Source organism: Tursiops truncatus, chromosome 3, assembly GCF_011762595.2.
Source record: "Tursiops truncatus isolate mTurTru1 chromosome 3, mTurTru1.mat.Y, whole genome shotgun sequence".
Classification (NCBI taxonomy): domain Eukaryota; kingdom Metazoa; phylum Chordata; class Mammalia; order Artiodactyla; family Delphinidae; genus Tursiops; species Tursiops truncatus.
In genome coordinates this window covers 161,927,134-161,946,822 of record NC_047036.1, presented here as the reverse complement: position 1 = coordinate 161,946,822, position 19,689 = coordinate 161,927,134, and the positions used below count along the sequence as shown (strand labels likewise).

The window sequence follows — 19,689 nt, the reverse complement described above, 5'->3', positions numbered from 1 at the left end:
TGCTCACACCAACCTGGGCTGGTGCTGGGAAAACAGGCCCCGGGCTCTGTGAGGAGTTGAGAGACAAGAGCTGAAAGGAGGGCAGAGGGAGAAGCCTGTGCTATCCCACCCACAGCTGGAGGGAGGACAGGAGAACTGCGTAGGAATGGGCCTGAGGCTTCTGCAGTCAGGGGTAAGTGGGAGGAAGCCTCAGGACAGGCCTGTGCCACACACACGAGCACACACGCATCCGATGCACGTACACAGCACCTGCACACGCACACAAGCAAACACACACACTCATGTGCACGCACAGCGCACAAGCATGCATCATGCACAAGGGGTGTGAGAAGCAAGTGGGAGAGTGCTGAGGAACAAGGTGAGGAGGCCCAAGGGCTGGCCTGGGTCTGGAGGAGGCGCTGCTGCGGAGGGAGGGCCCGTTCCCATGCCCACCCACTGCCATACCATAGCCCATTCAGAGAGCTTGGGGCTGTCACTCAGGGTCGGCCCTGGCCCCTTTGCCTGGCCAGTTGCCCATGTGGGCTCCTCTGCCACCCCCACTGCCCCCCTCCGGGCCCTCCATTTCTCACCTGGTCTGACTCCAGCAAGCACAGGCAGCGGGTGGTGAGTGAAAGCCATGCGCGGGGAGCTGCCCTGAGAGGAGAGGGCACTGCAGAAGTCCAGCTTTCCTGACTTCTTTAGAGAAGCCGGGCCTGGGGGGAGGAATCAGCAACACAGGGCAGGTTTAGCTGGGCTGGGGAGGGAGCAGGGGAAGGTGGGAAGCCAGCAGCTCACTCCTTCTCTCCTCGGCCCCCTCCCGGCTGCCCCTTCCCCCACCAGGCTCCCTCCTGCCTCCTTTGCCTGACTGTGGCTCTGTTTCTCAGGCCGTGTGCAGACCATCCTGCCGTGGGTGCTGCCGACAGGAGAGGAAAATAAGGCCCTTCGGTGCACTGGGCAGGGAGTGAGCAAGGGGGCCCATCTTGCCCCCTGACAAGCAGATAAGGAGCTCAAGGGGCACAGAGTAAAAGGGGGGATGCAGGGCCAGAGGGCAGGGAAGGTGTGCAGGAGGAGCCCGGGAGAGCAGCTTCAGAGCGAGCCGGCCCAGGGACTTCCCTGGCGGTCCAGGGGTTTAGGACTCCCGCGCTTCCATGCGGGGTGGGGTGGGGGTGAGGGCGCGGTTTTGGTCGCTGGTCAGGGAACTAAGCTCCCACGCAGCGCGGGCCCTGGGCTCTGGGAGGTTCCGATGGGAAGAAACCAGAGCTCCTTACGGGAAGGGAAAGCACAGCCATTGGCCCTTGGGAAGGACCACAGTGGAGAAACAGCATCTGACTGGAGAGCAGGGAGGAGGCTGGAGGGCTTGGGCGGATGCTGGGGTTACGGCTAGACAGGAAAGGACTTCCTCAGTCAGGGGACCCAAAGGCAGGACTGTCAGAGCATGGGTAATTCCAGGGCTTTGCTCGGCTCCCAGTACCAGAGATGGGGTGACATTCAGCAGGAGACAGGGACACAGAGGATACCCCATTTGAGCTCTCCCTCTAAGAGCCTGATGTTGCCAATCAAGGTCATCTCTGTGCCCAGTGGGCATGACATCCAAGATGCTATACAAAGCAGGGCCCCCAGGCCAGGTCCCCCAGGGGAGCTTGTCTCCTGTCCTCAGCTGGGCCTTGAGGCTATGCCCAGGCTGGGAGGGATAAGGGGAAGTCAGGGCAGATATCCAGAGCTGCCATCATTGGGACACAAACTGAATCGGTTTGGGTGGGGTGTGTGTGTGCTGGGTGGCGGGGGGTTCGGGGGGAGGCTTCAGAACACAGAAATAAGAGCTGTCTTAACCACGGAGGGAAGAGGCGGGGAAAGGGTGAACTCGCAGCCGCCAGCAGAGGTGTTATCTGGCAGCAGCTGTGTGCCACCTGATAGCTGGCACGATGGGGGCAGCGCCTCCACCAGCTGTGCACAGCTGTCCCCATGGCCGCACAGTGCCTCCCCAGCTGTTCCCAGTCCTGCAGCTGGGCTGCTTAATTGGTGATTTGTCCCAGAACAGGAAAACAGCACAGGGTCGGTGGGAGGAGGGGAATGAGTACACAGGAAAATGGGGGAAGGCGAGGGAGCTGGGGGTGCTGCAGGAGGATGCTGGGGCCGTGCGTGGCAGGACTGCTGGAAGGAGCAGAAGTGGCAAGCTCGACAGCAGGCAGCCAAGAAAAGGAGAGAGAGGGAACTGCGGAGGGGAGGGTTCCTTGGGAACCAGGTCTGCGCAGAGGGACCTGGGGGCCCATGCCTCAGGAGCCAGCAGTAGACATGGCCCTCAAGGCACACCAGTCCTTGAGGAAACACTTCACTGAGGCCCTAGCTGGGGAGTCTCCAGGGCCTTCTCAAGCCCTTCTTTCTGCACCTCCAGAGGTTCCCCCAGGGAAGCATCTGTGCTGTGCTGGCCACGACACCCTGGGAGGGGCACCCAGAGTCGTGCCGGAGCGCTGTCCGGCAGAGGTGAGCCTTGCTGCTGGTCTAACCCTCTCCCTCAGCCCAAGGCCCGGAGGTGAGTCCTCTCTTCCTCCCAGGTTGCTGAGAGCAGAAGCCAGAGGTTGCATCTGGGGCAGCAGGAAAGCAGAAGCACGCCCTTGCCCTTTAGTCTTGCTTCCCCCCCAGCCCTGGCCCCTGCCCATCCACTTGGCCCTTCCCGGTAGGGGAACATCTACAAAATACCAAGCAAAACACCATCAGGTAGACCCTCGTCTTCCTGCGTCAGAGAACAAGGCCCCTGTCCCCAGGCCTGAGCAACGCAGACACACCTCATGCGCATCCCGTACACAGAGGTCTGCACTACCTGGTCCCAAGACACCCATACTTTGAGGACACACACAGGCTGCACCAACAATGTGTCCGGCAGAAGCACCCTGCAGGCAGCCTCCTTATGCACACCACCTGTGCAATACACACACACACACAGCCCCCCTCTGTCCCGCCTGGGCTCTCCAGGTGTGCCCGTACCTCCTGTCAAGACTGGAGGTGAAGGTGGGTGTATTCACCAGCAAGGGTGCGGTTAGAGAGGATCGGGAGGCCTGAAAACAATGCTGCTCGCTCTTTACTAGGCTCTGCTCCTCTCTGTGAGGGTGGGCCCTTTAGACCAGTGGTCCTCAACTTAGGAAGGTCCTGTCCCCACCCAGGGGACATTCAGCAATGTCCGGAGACCTTTTCGGTCATCACACCTGGTGAGGAGGTTTGCTCCTGGCATCTAGTGGGTGGAGGTCAGGGCTCTGCTCAGCACCCTACAGGGCCAAATGGCCCCGCTCCAGAGAATACCGTGGCCCCAAACGTCAAGAGTGCCCAGTTTAAGAAATGGCTTTAAACCACGAAGACCGTAGAACCGGGGCAGCCTCTCTAAAGAAATACCAAGAGAAGGAGGATGAGGAGGCTCTGAGCGGGAGGCCACGGCCCCCACTGCAGGGCCCCGGAGGCTCAGGGTCGGGGCCTCTGCTTTCCTTCTGCCACATCTGTGGGCTCTACTGCCCACTCAGGGACAACCCAGCTGCCCGCCTCTGCTCTCCTGGTCTGCCCTCCTCTGGAAGCTCAGGGGGTGAAAAGACAGGCAGTGCCACCAACAGGAGGAGGAACGGTGGGAGGTTTGCCGGGTAAACTGAGGGGGAAGAGGAGGCTCCATGCTGCCCTTGCTCCAGGTCGGGCCTTGTGGCGCCCATACCTGCATCCACATCGTTGGGCCACCCGCTGGACTGGCTGCTGCCAGCTGCGGGGGAGCGGCCTGTGCCAGGATAGAAGACGTCATCGACAGGGCTCTCCATCTCGCTGTCATCGATGGACTTGGGGCGCTTGGTGGTGCTGGGGAAGGAGGAAAGGGGTCAGGTGGGCCAAGGATGAGCTGAGGTGCTGGTACGCAGGCCGAGGAAGCCTGCACTGACAGTCTTCCATGTGGGGAGTGGGTGCCCGCTGTCAGCAGCACTTCAGGGCACTCACTGTGTGCCCACCCCCCAAGGCCAGACCTACAGCCCCTTGGGCCCAGCCCACCCACTCCTCCTTGAGCCCCTTCTCAGTCACAATACCATCCATCATCTATGGAGCTGCCCAAGTCAAAGAAGTGGGCAAAACCCTCAACTGCTTCCTCAGCCCCACCTTCTATTTCCCATCAGCTCCCACGGCTAGGGTGAGGCGTGTGAGGCACTGGCCAGGGACAAAAATGCCAGGGGGTGACACAAAACTCAGTCATCGTGATATTATGTTATTTTATATTAAAGTATGATTAAATATGAAAACATCATAACATTTTAATGCAATATTCTAACATATCAAAATGAATGCCTAAACCTCACAATGAACCAAAATGTCCAAGGTTTTTTTAAAAAAGGACAGGATCCCACCTTGCCCTGCGTGACCAGGGCCTGACCAGGGCCTACTATATCTACCTCCCAAATATCTCTCAACTCCATCCCTCCCTCTCAGCCCAATCCCCCATCTGACTCAGGCCCTCCTCCCCTCCAACCTGCTGGGATAGCCTCTAACTTCTTCTAGAAGTACTTTCTAGAACATATATCCCCAGCATCTTCTACTTAAAAGCCGTCAGTGGATTTTAAGCCCTAAATACCCTCCTCTGGCCTCTGAAGTCCTCCGTGGGACAGTCCCGCCAGCCCGCCCAGCCTTGGCCAGGTTGAAGGCTGCTTCTCTCTACCTCGAGCATCCACCCCATGCCTGTACCAGACCCCTGGGCTCAAATGTCACATCCCCAAGAGAGAGGCCTTCTCCAATGCCCACAGGGAGCACCTTCTAGGCAAAGCCATGCCTTGTTTGAGTTTGTGTCCCCAAGGCCGAGTGCCTGTGTCAGCACAAAGCAGGAATCTCAGGGGTTGGGGAGCATAGTGAGCCCCAGCTCTGGAGCCAGTGCCCTCAACAAAGGATGACGTTCTGAAGCACCCAGGCCACAGTGGTATAGCTGCCCAAAGCGCCTGAGATGCCTGGGGGCTGGGGGAAGGCCGGGGTGCGGGGCTCACCTGGTGGAAGGAGGGGAGGTGATGGACCGCCGCCCCAGGGTCACCTGGTTTATATTGTAGTAGCTGGGACTCTCCAGGTCTGCCAGCGAGAAGTTGGGCCCTGATGCTGTCGCAACAGGAGCTGGGAAGAAGGGAGAGTGTGATGAGGTTTGGAAACTGTGGGTGCCTGTTTTGTTGCCATGAGCAGCTCCCCAGAAGCCCTGGGGTGAGTTCACTGTGAAGGCCGCTGAGGAAACCTCCTCCTGGCTGGAGGTTGTTGGGAAGAGTCCTTGGTTACGATTTTTTTCCTCCAAAGCAATGGAGGTTAGAGGTGGGGCTCTCTGGATGCCTCCATTCCACCCAGCCCCATGCCAGTGAGGCCGAGAGTGTCCCAGGAAACCTGTCTGCGCCCGCCCCAACCAAGACCCCATCAGTGGGGGGCTACTTGGGGTCCAAGTCCCACCGCTTCACCCCCATCCCTGCTGACTCAGCCCTGGCCCAGAAGGAAGGACTCACTCTGTGATACTCTCACCAGCTCCGTCACATTCCAGACCCCGGAAGTCACAAAACAGTCCTGGAAACTTAAGTGCCCTGAGGAGGGAAAAGGGCAAGTGAGTGAGTGGAGACAAGGCCAGGAGGGGATGTCTGCCTGTTTCCCCAAAGCTCTCCCCACCCTCCACTTGCTCCATCCCATGCCCCATGTCCCAGCCCCAGGCTGGCCCTCAGGGGTCTCAGATCTCCCTGGGAGTTAGGGTGTGCTACCGATGAGCGCCCTCCCCCTCTGCATAGCAGCCCAAGTTCAGTCGAGGGACAGCTGAGTGAAGCGGAATGGCAGGGGCAGGCCTGCCCTGGCCGGGGAGAGCAGAGAAGGGTGTGGGGAGGACGTGGTGGGCACAGCAGGCCAGGGAGGCTGGGTACAGGCAGGAGGGCAGGGGGCACTGACCGTTGGGCAGTGGTTTGATGTCCGCATCTCCTTGCTGGTTTGAACTATCTGATTGTCCGGATTCTGCAGGAGACACAAAGGGTGGGGATGGGTCAAAACCAAAGCGCTCCACAAACACCAGGCAAGCAGCTGCCCCTCGAGCCTTCTCAACACCTCCACTCTCCCTCCCTCCCTGAGCAGCCCGAGGAGACCAGGGAGAGAAGGAACCGCTGCCGCCGTGGTGGGGCTATCCTGGGCTCTGCAGGGTGTTTGGCAGCATCTCTAGCCTCCACCCCCCCACTAGATGCCAGTAGCACCCCAGTTGTGACAACCAAAAAACCGGTCTCCAAGCACTGCCTGATGTGCCCTGGGGGCAAGCTGCCCACGAGTGAACGCACTGGCTGAGAGTCAGGGCAAGGAGGCGCCCAGGAGAGAAGCCAGCGACTGTCTCTTTGCACAGCTGGGATGGACCCAAGGGCCCCCCATTCTCTACCCAGCTCAAGCTCCAGAGGAGCAGCCCCTTCCCTCCCTTCATTAATTAGAGCCGTTCCTGTCTGCCCACGCCACCCCCACCTCACCTTTATGCTTACGGGCAGTGCCTGGCAACACGGGGCTGGGGGGGGGGGAGGTTTGCCTTGACGCTGTCGCCTGCTCTGTGCCAGCCTGTCTGGGCTGTCTCATGCCCCAGTGCCACAGCTGCTCGGAGGGAGCCCCGAGACAAGGGCCCATTGTGCGGTGGGAGCTCACAGAGGGCTGGGGGCAGGGTGGAGTGTGTGTGTGAATATTTTGCTGAGCTTGGGAAAGCCCCCCGCCCCTGCCCCCCAGGTCCTCAAAGCTTTGTGTACCAGGGGCACAACGGGGACCTCCAGAATGCTTGCCTGGGCACGACAGCTGGTGAGAGGGTGGCAGAGGGGGGCCAGGGCAGGTTGTGGGGCAGGGGAAAGGCGGGCATTGGGTAAAGAATCATCTTCTCACACGGGGATCGCATGGGGTGGCCTCAGAAAACCGGGCCCCGGTACTGGCCAGGGCTTTGCCCGACTCTTTGGAGTAACCCTGCCTCCACCACCCTCGCCCACCACCTCACAATCAGCCGGCTCACCAGGGTGTCCATCCTACACTGGCCTCACAGTCGAGCTGCTCACGTTGGGGAGTGACCAGCAAGGAGGTTCCCGAAGAGTGACATGGGCCCAAGAGATAGAAGTGGGGGGACCCTGCAGCCACTTGGGAAGGAAGGAAGAGCCCTGGGTGCTGGGGCTGGTGGGCAAAATAGTAGGCTTTTCAGAGCCCAGGACCTACTGCGGCTCGACCAAGTTCCTAGCTTCCTGCCTCACTGGCGCAGGTGGAAAAAAAACAGGCTGCCCCCAGGATGGTTACACTTTTTTTTTTTTTTGCGGTACGCGGGCCTCTCACTGTTGTGGCCTCTCCCGTTGCGAAGCACAGGCTCCGGACGCGCAGGCTCAGCGGCCATGGCTCACGGGCCCAGCCGCTCCGCGGCACGTGGGATCTTCCCGGACCGGGGCACGAACCTGTGTCCCCTGCATCGGCAGGCAGACTCTCAACCACTGCGCCACCAGGGAAGCCCACTTTTTTTTTTTTTTTAATTCTAAAAAAAAAAAAAAGTAATAAATCTAGTCACAAATCAAGAAAACGGAGCTTTATAAGTGCTAACAGGGCCCCTTACCCCCTTGTGTTTGGGGTGTGTCCTTCCACACCTCCCTGTGCACTCACCCCTGTGGTGTGTTTAGGGATGGCGAATCCCACCCCAGGCCACTTCTCTGCTAGTGGCACTCTGCTCTGGAGAGAGCCCACAGGACCTCCTTCCACGCTCCTGGGAGGGCAACCTCTCTGTGGATGTGAGTTTTCTTGTTGTTCTCTCACCTCAGCTCATTCCTGACTCTCTGGGTCTGATTCAAGCCCCAGCCGGTCCAGGAGAGAGCAGGCAAGGGGCTGAGGCAGTAGGCAGCCCACCTTAGGGCCTCCTTGGACCAGGGCCCTGAGCCTGATGTCTCTCAGGGCCGTCCTTTCCCAGATTCATACCTCAGGAAGAGCACAGCTGCAGCACCTGCATGTGGTGCCCAGCGAGGGGCACACAGTCAAGGCTTTGCTGCCGAGGGGGTCCCTGCTACCGACCCCACCTGTCCCAGGACCAACTCAGTCCCCACGGAGCCCTCCAGGCCAGAGACAGTGGAGTAGGAGGAAATGGAGGAGGCTACTCAATGAGACTGGTCCCAGCTCTTCCAAAATGGCCAGGTGGAGACAGAAAGCCGCACGCATGCGCACACCCAGCCCAGGGACAGAAAGACGAGAGAACCCGACAAAGAGATGGAGGTGGGCCAGCGACAGAGGCAGAGACAAATGGGGCTCCAGGAGAGCGCGACAGACAGGAAATCCTTCTAAACCAGGACACTGCCCTGAAACATTACTGCTGCTATTACTATTATCTCCACGTAAGGGAGAAAGCAGGAGTGAGGATCCAGCGCAGGCAAGGCCCGCTGCCACGCGCCTCCAGGCGCTGCTCCGGGCGCTGCTGGCAGCCATTTTAGCCCTTGGCAGCCATCTTACGGCTGGCGGCCCCAGCCAGCATCCCCGCAATGCCACCACCGCCGGCCCCGGCACGCTCAGCTCAGCTCCAGGACAAAAGGCAGAGACACTAGAAATCTGGACCCGGGCTCAGAGGCAGAAGAGCCAGCCCTGCGGCAGGGGCAGCTGTGGCCAGGGCCCCACCATCCTGCTCAGGCGGCACCCCCTTCACCCTCCTGGCCAATGCCAAGTGGAATGGGCAGGGAGGGCCGAGGCTAGGGCCCACTCAACGTGGCGGAGGCCCCCACGGGCCATCCCCAGGCCCAGGGCCCTCAAACAGTTTACCAAGTAAACCCCTGCCCCGACGAGGTGACGGGGTGCTCAGGGAGTCAGGGGGCATGATGGGGGCAGGCCCTTGTCCACCCAGTTAGCTTGGGGGCACACCTTGGGCAGACAGGAGAAGGGGGCTGGCAGGGGCCCAGTCAGTGGCTGCAGGGCCCAGAGAGGCCACTAGGACTGTGGTGGGCAGGCTCCTGGGGAGGGCAAGGAGATGCCCTCCCCACCCAGAGGCGGGAGCCAGCCTGGCCAGCTTTCTTAAATGATGTGCCCTTTGGGGAGCTGTGCCCTCGGGTCAGGGCCTGCTCTGGACAGCCCCTGGGGATCCGGAGCTGCACCCCAGGCCGGCACATCAGGGAGCGTGACACCCCAGCGCCTGACTCCTTTGCCTGTCTGGGCTCCCTAGGGAAGGGAGGGGATAACCCCAGGCCTTGGGACAGAAACAGGCAGGCCCCTTTATGACACCCCTCCCCAGGCCCCGCCTCATGGCTGCTTGGCTTTTATCTAGCAGAATGGGGCTTATCAGAGCCACCAGCTGAACAAACACACAAATCCATGGTTAGTGAGAGAAAACCCTCTGCCTGAACTCTTTATCTCCTGTTCGCAGGCCCCACGCACTGCCCCCTGCCAACGGCACAGGAGGAGCCCTGACTGCTGTGCAGTGAGGGATCCTCTCTCTGCCACCCCCCTTCTCGCCTTGCCCGACCCAGCACGGGTGGCTCTCCCCTGGCAGTCCCTACCAGGCGGCCTTGCATGAGTGAGCTCCTGCCACATGGGAGCCCCCCTCCAGTGTCTGATTTCTCACTGGGGACAATGGGCCAGCTGGTGGCCTGTGGGCCAGTGGAGGGGCAGGGAAAGTGTTGGCTGGCACAAGGCGGGCAGGTGCCCGACTCCATTTTTATCCTCTCCCGCCCAGCCCACGCCTCTGAGGCTGTCGCTCTGATTCCCCAGCCTTCTAGGGCCATGTCCCCTGGCAACTTTTCCAGCCTTGGCTTTCTCTCCAGCCTAGTTACCAGAGCAGTAGGGACCCTGACCACACACCCCCAGTTCAGGGCCACCCTGACTAAACCCCAACCCCCATGCCTGCACCCCTCTCCAGGGACCAAGGCTGCCTTCCCCTTCTGGAGAGACTGGAGATGGCACAGAGGGACCAAAGACACTGCTACCTCCCTCCAGTCCTGAGATAACATCTTCCTGCATCCTGGGGCTCAGAACCAGAGAGTGCCTTCCGTGCTCTAAGCTTCCTTCCACTCAGCCCATCAAATGCAGCCTCCTCAAAACCAAGTCCAGCCACTTTGTCTGATGATGGATGCCTGGGCGTGCAGGCATCAGGCCCTTGCCTGGTCCAGGTTTGGGGATGAAGAGAATTTTGGAAGCCACAACTCGTCCTTGATGCTGCCAGGGTGGAAGGGGTGTGTTCAGGCTGGCTCGTGTCATACATGAGAGCACGCTCTGCCGTTTTCCTCTCAGGACTGGGGCTACTCGTGCAATCCACACCTCTGAGGCAGAGGCCTCGCCTGCCAGTGGTGCCTCAGGGCTCAGACCACTGCAGAGGCTTCCAGAAGGGAGGACCGTGCAGGGGCAGGTGACGAATCTGGACTCGTTCTAGGTGTGGGCCCAAGCAGGCTCCACAGAGCAAGGCTCTGAAATGGGATTTGGCTCACGGGTCCACGGCTGCTCTCCATTCATCCCCACACGTCATCAGTCACCCCCCGACCCCGGGTCAACGCTTGTGGACCGGAGGCCTTGTGCAGCACCCAGACCTGGGCCAGGCTCAGCCAGAGGATGGCAGCGTGGGGCCCTCTCTTCCTCGGGGTTCCTCCATCTCTCCTGGAACAGCCAAAAAGCCCCTGAAATACTGTTTTTCTCACCCCTCCACCGGCTCTACTCATTCTCTACCTCTTCTCAGTTCTCGAAGCCCCCCTACTTCATCCAGCTCTTCGCCTTTCCCTCTGGAATCCTATTTCTGGTCTCATTTCGCTCTGTCTTGGCTCCATGCCCCTCTCTCTGTCCTTCCTTCTCCTTCACTTTCCCTCTCTTGGGCCCCCTTTCCTCTCCCAATCCTGCCTGTTTGCACAAGTGTGTGTGTGTGTGTGTGTGTGTGCGCGCGTGCGCGCACGCGCACGTGTGTGCACACGTGCGTGTGTTTCCGAGAGGGCTCTGCCTCTTCATCAGAGCTCTAGAGGGGAAGCTCCAGCAGCCAGAAGGAGCCCAGAATCGCACATAAACCCCAACTGACAGCATGTTTTTAATATATATATATTTCCAGCCATAGACAGGGAGATATTTATGGCTCCTACTAGGTGAGGGAGGAATTCCTGCTCACTGCAGCAAATGCTCTCCCTCGTCTCCTACCCAAAAGAAATTCTCTCTGAGAAAGGGGCCACATGTAATTCACCGGCTGGCTGCCCCCACGCACATCAAAGATTGAGTGCGTTTTTCGGGGGCTGAGAGGGGCGCGCAGGCCCAGCTCAACCACACCCACACGTGCGTACCCAGGCACGTGTGTGCACTAGGGCGAACACTTGCTATGCATCCAGACACGCACATACACACACTTAGAGATGCCACCAGCCACTTCATGCTGTCCAGCAGGGATGGAGTGAGATGGTGTGTCCAGAGCTGTGGTTAGCATGCTCAACGCTAAGAGGAACCCCCTTCGGCTCTGTTCAGACCATTGGCCTTTGAGGGCTGGGGAGACCAGCCCTTGGGGTGTGCCTGCCTTTCCCCTCCCCTGGCCCTCCCCAAGTCTGAAGTTCGAGAAGCAGGTGAGGGTGTGCTCTGTTCTGGGGGTCCCATACTCTGAACGGCCAATTCGGGAGCTGATCCCTGGCCCTACTCAGTGTGGTATGCCCCCCCCACCCCCCACACACCTTCTCTGCAATTCAGGAGCATCCAGGGCATGAGAAACCCAATCTCAAGGGGAGCCAAAGGCCTGGCCTGCAGCAATCAGAGCTGGAGAATGTAACTATTGTGCCTCTTGAAACCCAAGTCCGAGAATCTGAGACACCCTGAGGAGGGGAGCGGCAGACGGATGGGGGGCTAGGGGAACGGGTCACAGAGGGGTTCTCCCTGTCTCTGCAAACAGGAGACTCAAGACCGAGGAAGTTCTTGAGAATGCAGGGCAGCCAGAGGACAGAAGGGGGCTGGGCTTGGCCTGGACCAGGCCCAGGGGGCTTCTAGATCTTCCCCTCCTTCTCTCCACTCTCTACACCACCTCCATGAGCCAGCATGTATGCGCACAGGACATGGGGCCATCCTGAGGTTTTTCCCTCCTCTGTCATCCCTAGACCCCCACATGGCTGGAGACAGAAGCCTGACCAGGAAGCACAGCTCTGAAGCTGTGGGTGGGGTGTGGGCAGGGGCAAGGTGGGGAGACATGTCACTCCCCCCCCATCACCCTCCTCTCTTCTCTCATTTCCCCTCCCCTCATGGATGCAAAGGGGCTCAAGCCCTTGACTTGAGTCACCTGCTGGGGGGAAGAGGAGATGAGTGACAGGGAAGAGAAAGAGACCAAGTTACAACCTCAACACACATGTGGTCTAGATCTGCTCTGGCTGTCCCTGGGGCCTAGGTTCAAGGAAGGCCATTGGGGGTGGGGTGGGGGATGGGGACAGCAGATCAGGCCACGGGGATCTGCAGCCGCCTCAAGATGGGACATTCCACTCTTGGTCCCTGACTCCGACCGTACTGCCTTTTCCACCTCAACACACCTTGCCTCCATGGTGGCTATTTGGGGTCTCCTGGGAAGCAAGGGCCAAGTCTGGCTACAGCAGGGCTCATGGCCTGGCAGTGAAGCTGTGGGATGGGAAGAGAAGGCAAGTCCACGGGCTTATCTGGTGCCCAGAGGACGAGCAGAACGGGATCTGAAGGCTGGGCTCGGGCAAACAGCTCCAAGCCCCCCAGCCCGCTCCCTGGTGTGAGCTGCTCAGTGTTCTCTGCCCTGCACCTGCCAGAAGAACCTTTGTTAGCACTGCCCCCAGGCCAGGGAGAACTAGAGATGGGGCCTGGGCACTGAAGCCTGGGGGAACTTGGTGCCCAGGTGCTCATCCCCAAGGCATGACAGATAATGGCCAGCAAAGGAGAGAGGAAGGACATACCCCGGTGCAGAGCAAAGCACCCAGCAGGTTGATGGAGGGAAAGAGCCCAGGCCCATCAGCCTGTCAGCTGCCTCTCCAAGCCCAGCCCAGTAGTTAACGAACGAGACCCCCACCTACAGCAGCACTAGGAGTTGCAGGTGGGCCTGCAGGCTCCTCCTGGGTCTGCCCTTTGCAGGGGACCCAACACTGTCCCCAGCACCTCTGATATCAGTGCTCCGTGGCTGTCTGCAGACTGAATGGGCAGACCCAGGGCCGGGCAGTAACACCATCCTGGATGTTCCAGAGATGCCCAGGGGCTAGGAGGTCGAATTCACACCAGCGAGGGAATGAAGGTGAGACAGTCGCTAATGCAAAGGGAGGGACCTGTGGTGAGACAAAGGGAGGCAGGTGCCCTTGGCCCCAGGCCTGCCTCTGCCTCCACCCTGAGCCTGCCCTTGGCCCACCCAGGGAGGTACACTTCGCTTGGACCCTGTGCCCACTAAGGGCCCCGGCACGGAGGGGAAAGAGGGGGCACACCAAGGGCAAGGGGAAGGAGGAGGTGGGCAGCCAGCAACAGTGGAAAGGGGCTACCCTGAGTTCACATCCATGCTCTAGAACCTGCCGGCCCAGTGACTTTGGCCAAGCTCTGAACTGTTTCCTCGTCTGCAAAATGGAGATACCGCCTGCACCCTAGGGTTCCTGGGCGAGGAATAAATGAAAAAACAGGGATACGGTGCTTAGTCCAGGGCCCAGCTCATAGTAGGGCTTCCATAAACGTCAGCTGTCCTTCCACTGGGATCACCAATTCCCTTCACCCCTCCTCAGCTAAAACTCCACCCCTCCTCCTGGGCTCAGCTCAAATGCCACCTCAGTGGGGAAGCTGTGGCTAACCCTCAGCTCCCCTCCCATAGGAGTTCATATTCTTTATGATACATCAAGTACACCCTAGATGATAGTTTTTGGTGTCTCACCCCAGAGACCACCACCAGCGAGCAGAGGGGTTCCCTCAAGACCTGGCCCATTACCATCAGCAAAGAGGGGCAGAGAGGTTTCTCTGGAAATAAAAGGCAAAACAGAACGCCTTCTACAGGTGCATCCCTCCCTCCCCAAATTCAGCAGCCACAGTAAATGGTCTCAGGACAGTCAGGATGTTGGAAACAGTAGGGGAGAGGCAGGGAAAGGAAAGGCCTGAAGATGGGCAAGCTAACAGGAGAGGGGAGAGAGGCTCGTGCCCCTGGATTCTGAGGGTGCTGAGCACAAGGCCCTGCCCATCCTAGCTCAGCGCCAGGCACGCAGAGAGCTGAGAGCACCAGGAGCACAGGTACTGCCACACAAGAGGCTGGGTGACTCTCCTGGCAACACAGGCTAGTGCCACGACTCAGCCGGCAGCTGGAGCCAACATTTCCAAGAAGGCCTGGGGCCACAAGTCATGTGATGGTGGGGCCCAGAAAAGTGGCCCCCAGGCCCTGAAGGTTCTGTTCCCTCCCAAGCTGATGGATAGAAACTGATAGTGGAGAATGCCCTCCACACTCCACAAACCAAGACAAGACAGGGACCCGGCAGAGAGGGCATATCCAGATAAGGGGCCTGCAGAGCTGCTCCCCTACCCCTGTCCACTCTATTTCCAGTGCTGCCCTTTCTGGCCCTTAGAGCCGTCCAGGCCAGGCCTGGCCAGACAACTGCCCCCACCCCAGCTGCTCTTAGGACTATTAATAGTGTCCCTACCTCCCAGGGCCAGGCGTCACCTTCCCCCCAACCCCTAAATACACTTGCCCTTGGTCTAATTATTTGTAAAGGGACAGAGTCCTCTGGGTGCTAATGCCAACTTGGGATGAGAAAGGGGAGGCAAAGGCTCTGGAGGCCACTTGAGGGACATTCCTGAGACAAGCAGGAATTTAAGGGAAGGAGGGAAGAAGGCAGTGAACCCACGAGCAAAAGAATGACAAAAACACAAAATTATAACGAAAAGAGAGGGAGGGGCCAAGACAGAAAATCAGAGTCAAAGCCAAGTGGTTCAAAGAAAGAATAAAGAACCTGAGGGACTTCCCCGGGGGTCCAGCGGTTAAGACTCCGCACTTCCACTGGGGAACTAAGATCCCGCGTGCCGTGAGGTGCGGCCAAAAAAAAAAGAAAAGAAAAAGAAAGAATCAGAGAAGTGAAGTAGAACATTATAGGAGAGACAGGGAAAGGGGAGCAAGCAGAGAGAGAAAGAAAAAGCAAAGGAGGAAATGATGCATTAAAAAACAAAAACAGAAAGGGAGAAAACTTTCCTAAAAATACTCACGAGTGGCTTCATGAGCACAACTTTCTGGTCTGCATCTAGCTGCCGGCATCCCTCTGTAGGGTGCTCGGCAAAGCGAGGGACTGGGCAGACTCCATGCCAAGGAACCCCTACCCACCCACTCTCACAGTGTTCTTGGTAAGGGAGGAGATGCAGGGAAGGAATAACTGACCAGGAAACGAAGGTGGGAAAATCGAATCCCCAGGATTAGGAAATTCACTCTCAGTCCCGGGAAGGGGAAGGCCCCCACAGGAGCCTCCTCACCTATTGCAAAGGGAGCCAGGCAGGACAGAGGACGGTGGAAATGGGGAAGCATCAGGGCCCCCTGGCCTCCCTGCGCTCCATGTTCCGTCTCTCCTTCTGACTGTGAGCAGAGGTCTGCCCCCACCTGCCTCCCACTGTCCCCTTTCCTTGGGAGAATCCATCCAGGAACCCCTGGGGCCTGGAGAAGAAGAACCCACCTACCTCCATTCTCCTCTGGGGAAGCAGAAGCGGACAGAGGCCATGTGCCTCTCATCCTCAGGTGCTCTAACTTCCTCAGCCTCCTAAGAGCACCTGGTACCCAGGCTGGTAACCCTAAAGGAGGCTCCTCTACCAGGCACTTGCCTTGTGGAGGGAGTCAGACTTGGGCTCATGGAAGAGCAACAAACACAAATGCATGCCATAAGCAAATGCCTAAGTGGAGAGCTTCTGCTTGGAGGATAGAAGCTGAGCAGCCCTTCTTTCAAATCCCACCCATACTGGGAACCTCTGGCTGGCCAGGGCTGGGGATAGGAGACTCTGGCTCTGGACAGCTTGAGGGACCTAAGGACCTGGCCAGCAGATCTCCTAGGCTGGTGGTTCCTGGCCAGGAGTGCCCCACCAGACCATCAGTCCCTTGGGGTCAAGGCTTATCAGCGTTTTGTTCATTACTCTCTCCTCCACACCTGCAAGTGCAGTTTGAGTGGATAAAAAGACTCTGAAGAAAGCCTTCTAGATCCTTCTTCCAACCGTGGCTACAAAGACCACCCAGGAGACAGAAATGTCAGCTAGCTGGCTCCTTCCCACTCCTGAGAGAACATCTTTCCTGAAGACCCAAACCTCGACACTCATACCCAAGGAATTGATTTGGAAAGCCCAGAACCACTAATACTCCTGCAAAGCCCAGTTGGGCCTGGATGCCAGGATTGGACACATTGGCCTTCATGCCCGATGACTGGACTGACCAAAGGAAGGAACAAGAGTCTCCCCATGAAGGTAAGGGCAGGGGAGCACTCTTGCAGGCCTGCTGCACTCCCCATCGTGGAGGCCTTAAGGCAGCCACTGTCCAGAGCTGCCCAGACGAAACATGAGGAATTTGGGACTTTGATTGCAAATCTCCAACTCGGAGGCCTGAGAGCCCAGGCTGGGCCGAATGGGTGGGCAGGCAGGTGACCTCCCTGGGGGCTGAGATGGCTCTCTGGCTGCTGGAAGGAGCCCTGGGCTTGGAATCAGGAGCCTGGGGTCCAAATCCTAGACCTGCTGCTATTCGGCACCCAGCATGTCTCCCGGGCCTCCTCTCCCTCTCTGTGCAACACAACCCCAGGCTTACCTCAGAAGGCACGGGGACACGCGAGCAGGAATTTTGACAGTGAATGAAACGGGAAGATTTTATACACTATAAAGTGCCAAGCATACATAAGGAGCTATTGATAGGGTAAAGGGGGCAGCTTCTGGGACTGTATTTCAGGGTCTTGAGGAGCAGCAGAAGGGCATCTTCCAGAAGCCCAAATTTGCACAGAGTTCAGAGGCTGGCGTAGGAGGCAGCTACCCAGACTCAGGGCTGGGACAATTCAAGCCGCTAAAGGGACAAAATGACATCGGTCCTACAGAATGGCAGGTGCCAAATTCCCCACTCACGCTGCTCTGAAGTACCGAAAGGGTCTTCCCAGGGCGGTGGGGCTCAGGGGCCCGCACTCCCGAGAGCGGTGTGCTGCACTCCCTGACTCGGCAGCTAGGTGGCACAGCGAGTTAACACTAGCTGCCCTCCGCAGGCTGCGGCGGGGGCGGAGGCGGCGAACTTGCGCACAGTCCGCCCTGGGCTCCGGGGGCCTGGGTTCCCCTTGCACAGCCACAAGGTCCGACCTGGAACGAGGAGGACGCGGCCAGGCTCCGGCCACTCGGACCCAGGGTTGTGCTGCCTGAGGCAGCAGCTCTGGTTGCTGCCGCTGCCAAGCACATCCCGTGATGTGATATGAGGGCCGAGCTTCCCGTTCTCATTGATTAGGAACAGCTTGCGGTGCGGGGGCCGGATGCAAGGGGGCCGGGGAATGGGCGAGTGAGGAGAAGCGGTGGGGGGCGGGGGGAGGACTGCCAGGTGCATGGCTGGGAGAGGTAATCCAATGAGCTCAGGCCCACCCTGCGCAGCCGCCACGCCACCGCAGCTGAGTCCCGGCCTGCCTCCCCCAGAGCGGGGCTGCCCTGCATGTGGGCAGGTCTGCGGCCGCGTGACCCCCAACACGCCCACGACGCCCCCACCTTTCGGCAGCACAGACGTGCCTCTGCGCCCGATAAACGCCTGAAGAGGAAGATTCCTTTCTTTCTCTTTTTTCACCCCTCTCAAAAAGTGAAAAATGGAGACTAAAAGTCAGAGATCGGGAACCAAAAAGAGGGATAGAAATGGGAGAAAAGTCAAGAAGAAAAAAAAAAAAAAAAAAACCCACAGGCCAGTGCTCTCTGCAGCGGTGGCAGCAGTCGGGCAGGCACACCCTCCCAGGGCAGGCGTGGAGAAAGGCTCCTTTGTTCCGCAGGGAGGTTAGCCGAGGTGAGGCCCGCCCCGCCCCCTCCCCCCTGACCCTAGGCTGCGCAGATCGCTTCTCAGGGCCCCCGGACTGGGCCCAGCTGCTTCTCCGGCCCCCCGACCCTTCTCCCAGCCCTCCTGCCAGCCAGTGGAACAGCCCAGCAGCCGGGGAAGGGCTGCTCCCTACCCTCTGCCTTGCCCAAGCACCAGGAGTCACACATGTGGGGCTGGGCTCCTCCAGTGGGCCCCCTGGATACCCTTGCTGCCAGCCACTAACAGCTCGCCCAGGCTGCTCTTGAACTGTGGGGCTTGGGGGGCAGATTCTGCACACAGCAGGACCCCTGCCAAGGCATGGGGAAAGATGGTGACACTTCCTAGGAAACGGTGCCCCAGGCTGACTGACCATGCCCCTCTTGCCCACAGTGAGGCTCCAGGGCATCTCCTGTACCATTCCAGATATGGGCCCCTTCCAACACCCTCAGGCTCTGGAAAAGGGGTGGCTCGTGCAGGGCTTCCTCAGAGCGAGGTCTGGGCTGTGGTGCTGGGATTGCCCTCAGCTGAGAGGCAGGGCCTGAGTTCACTCCATCTGTTCCCTAAGGAGGTGCCAGAGTGGGGTCATAAAGGGGGGCTGAGAACAGGCCCACCCCCCAGAGCCTGCCAAAGGAGAGACTGCAGAGGGGGTGGGCAGGGGTGGGAAGGGAGAGGTATTGAAAAGCATCCCTTTTGCTCTGCAGCACATCCCAACCCCCGAACCCCCTAATGGCTCACGTTGCACAGGGGACCCGAGGGATGGTAGTACTGTGTGCCACACACTGTGTGCCCTCCACCGGCACCCCCACCCTGTCGATTAAGGCTCCTAGCCACTCCAGCAGGGATGCAGGCTCCCCAGAGCCCTCGGACCTTTCAAGCAGAGCTTGATGGCTTTACACTTGGCCAAGACGTTTCCAGCCAGCGGCACTCTCCAGCTCCCACCCCATCCACAGCAGCAGAAAACCTGGAATGAAGGACTGGCAGGATCGTTCTGCTCCAGTCCCCTGGCTTCAGGTTGAGGGGTACCTGCTCCACAGGAGGCCCTGGCCTCCTACCAGCAGTATTGGAAGGCAAGGTGGTGAGAGAAGGGAGGAGGAGTGAGGTGTTGCTGACCTTGCCCTCCCCAGGTGGGGAAGTGGGCGAAGGAGAGAGGGGAGAGGAGCAGCAGCTGGAATCGCAGGGAGCCTGAACCGTCCTCTACGGCACTGAAACTGCTGGAAGAAGCTGCAGCTCAGATACACAATGTCCTGCCAAACGCCAGTCCTTTAATTCAATTAAGCACGGGGACAGACTCCCCAGATTTTTCTGTGTGTTCGAGAGCATGTGAAAAACCTAATGTGTTGAATCCTGGGAGCTATAAGCTTGTGTGCATGTGCGCACACATGTGGATGTGTGAATCCTGATGGTGGGGGAGGAAGATGAGAGGATGCAAATGTTGAGGGGCGGGACAGGGGTGGGGCAGAATGGCTCAGGGGAAGAGTGAGTACCTAAATCTTTTTGGAGGGCCAAACTCCAGACCAGGGTTCTCAACCCCCACCCGATGGACCGTTCTCTGTGGTGGAGCCATCCTGTGCCAACAGTAGGATGCGAGCATCTCTGGCCTCTGCCCACTAGATGCCAGTAGCATCATGCCCCCTCATTTGGGACAACCCAAAATGCCTCCACCATTGCCAACCCCCTCCCCCCGCAGGGCAGAATCAGCCCTGGTGGAACCCGCTGCTCTTGGGCACCAGATGAAAACCATGGTTTGTGTATTTACTACCGGCACTTTGCCTCACCTCTCTCCCTTTGGGCTTAAGTCCCAGGGTGCTTGG

The 19,689-nt window shown here is 59.0% G+C and overlaps 1 protein-coding gene across 7 annotated transcripts in view; it reads right to left on the bottom strand.

Annotated features, from left to right (window-relative positions):
• The window catches only part of NFIX (nuclear factor I X), a 98,423-nt gene that overhangs the window by 18,471 nt on the left and 60,263 nt on the right, over nt 1–19,689 (bottom strand). For 4 of the 7 annotated variants that reach the window (XM_033854136.2, XM_033854138.2, XM_033854140.2 and 1 more), the window contains exons 3-7: nt 5,893–5,955; nt 5,466–5,540; nt 4,971–5,091; nt 3,671–3,807; nt 570–692 (exon numbers count right to left, since the gene is read on the bottom strand). In XM_033854136.2, the coding sequence (XP_033710027.1) occupies nt 570–692; nt 3,671–3,807; nt 4,971–5,091; nt 5,466–5,540; nt 5,893–5,955 (519 nt within the window). Of the gene's footprint in view, nt 1–569; nt 693–3,670; nt 3,808–4,970; nt 5,092–5,465; nt 5,541–5,892; nt 5,956–19,689 lie in introns of those variants that run through there. The other 3 variants (XM_033854139.2, XM_033854142.2, XR_004526018.2) reach the window with 2 other exon arrangements.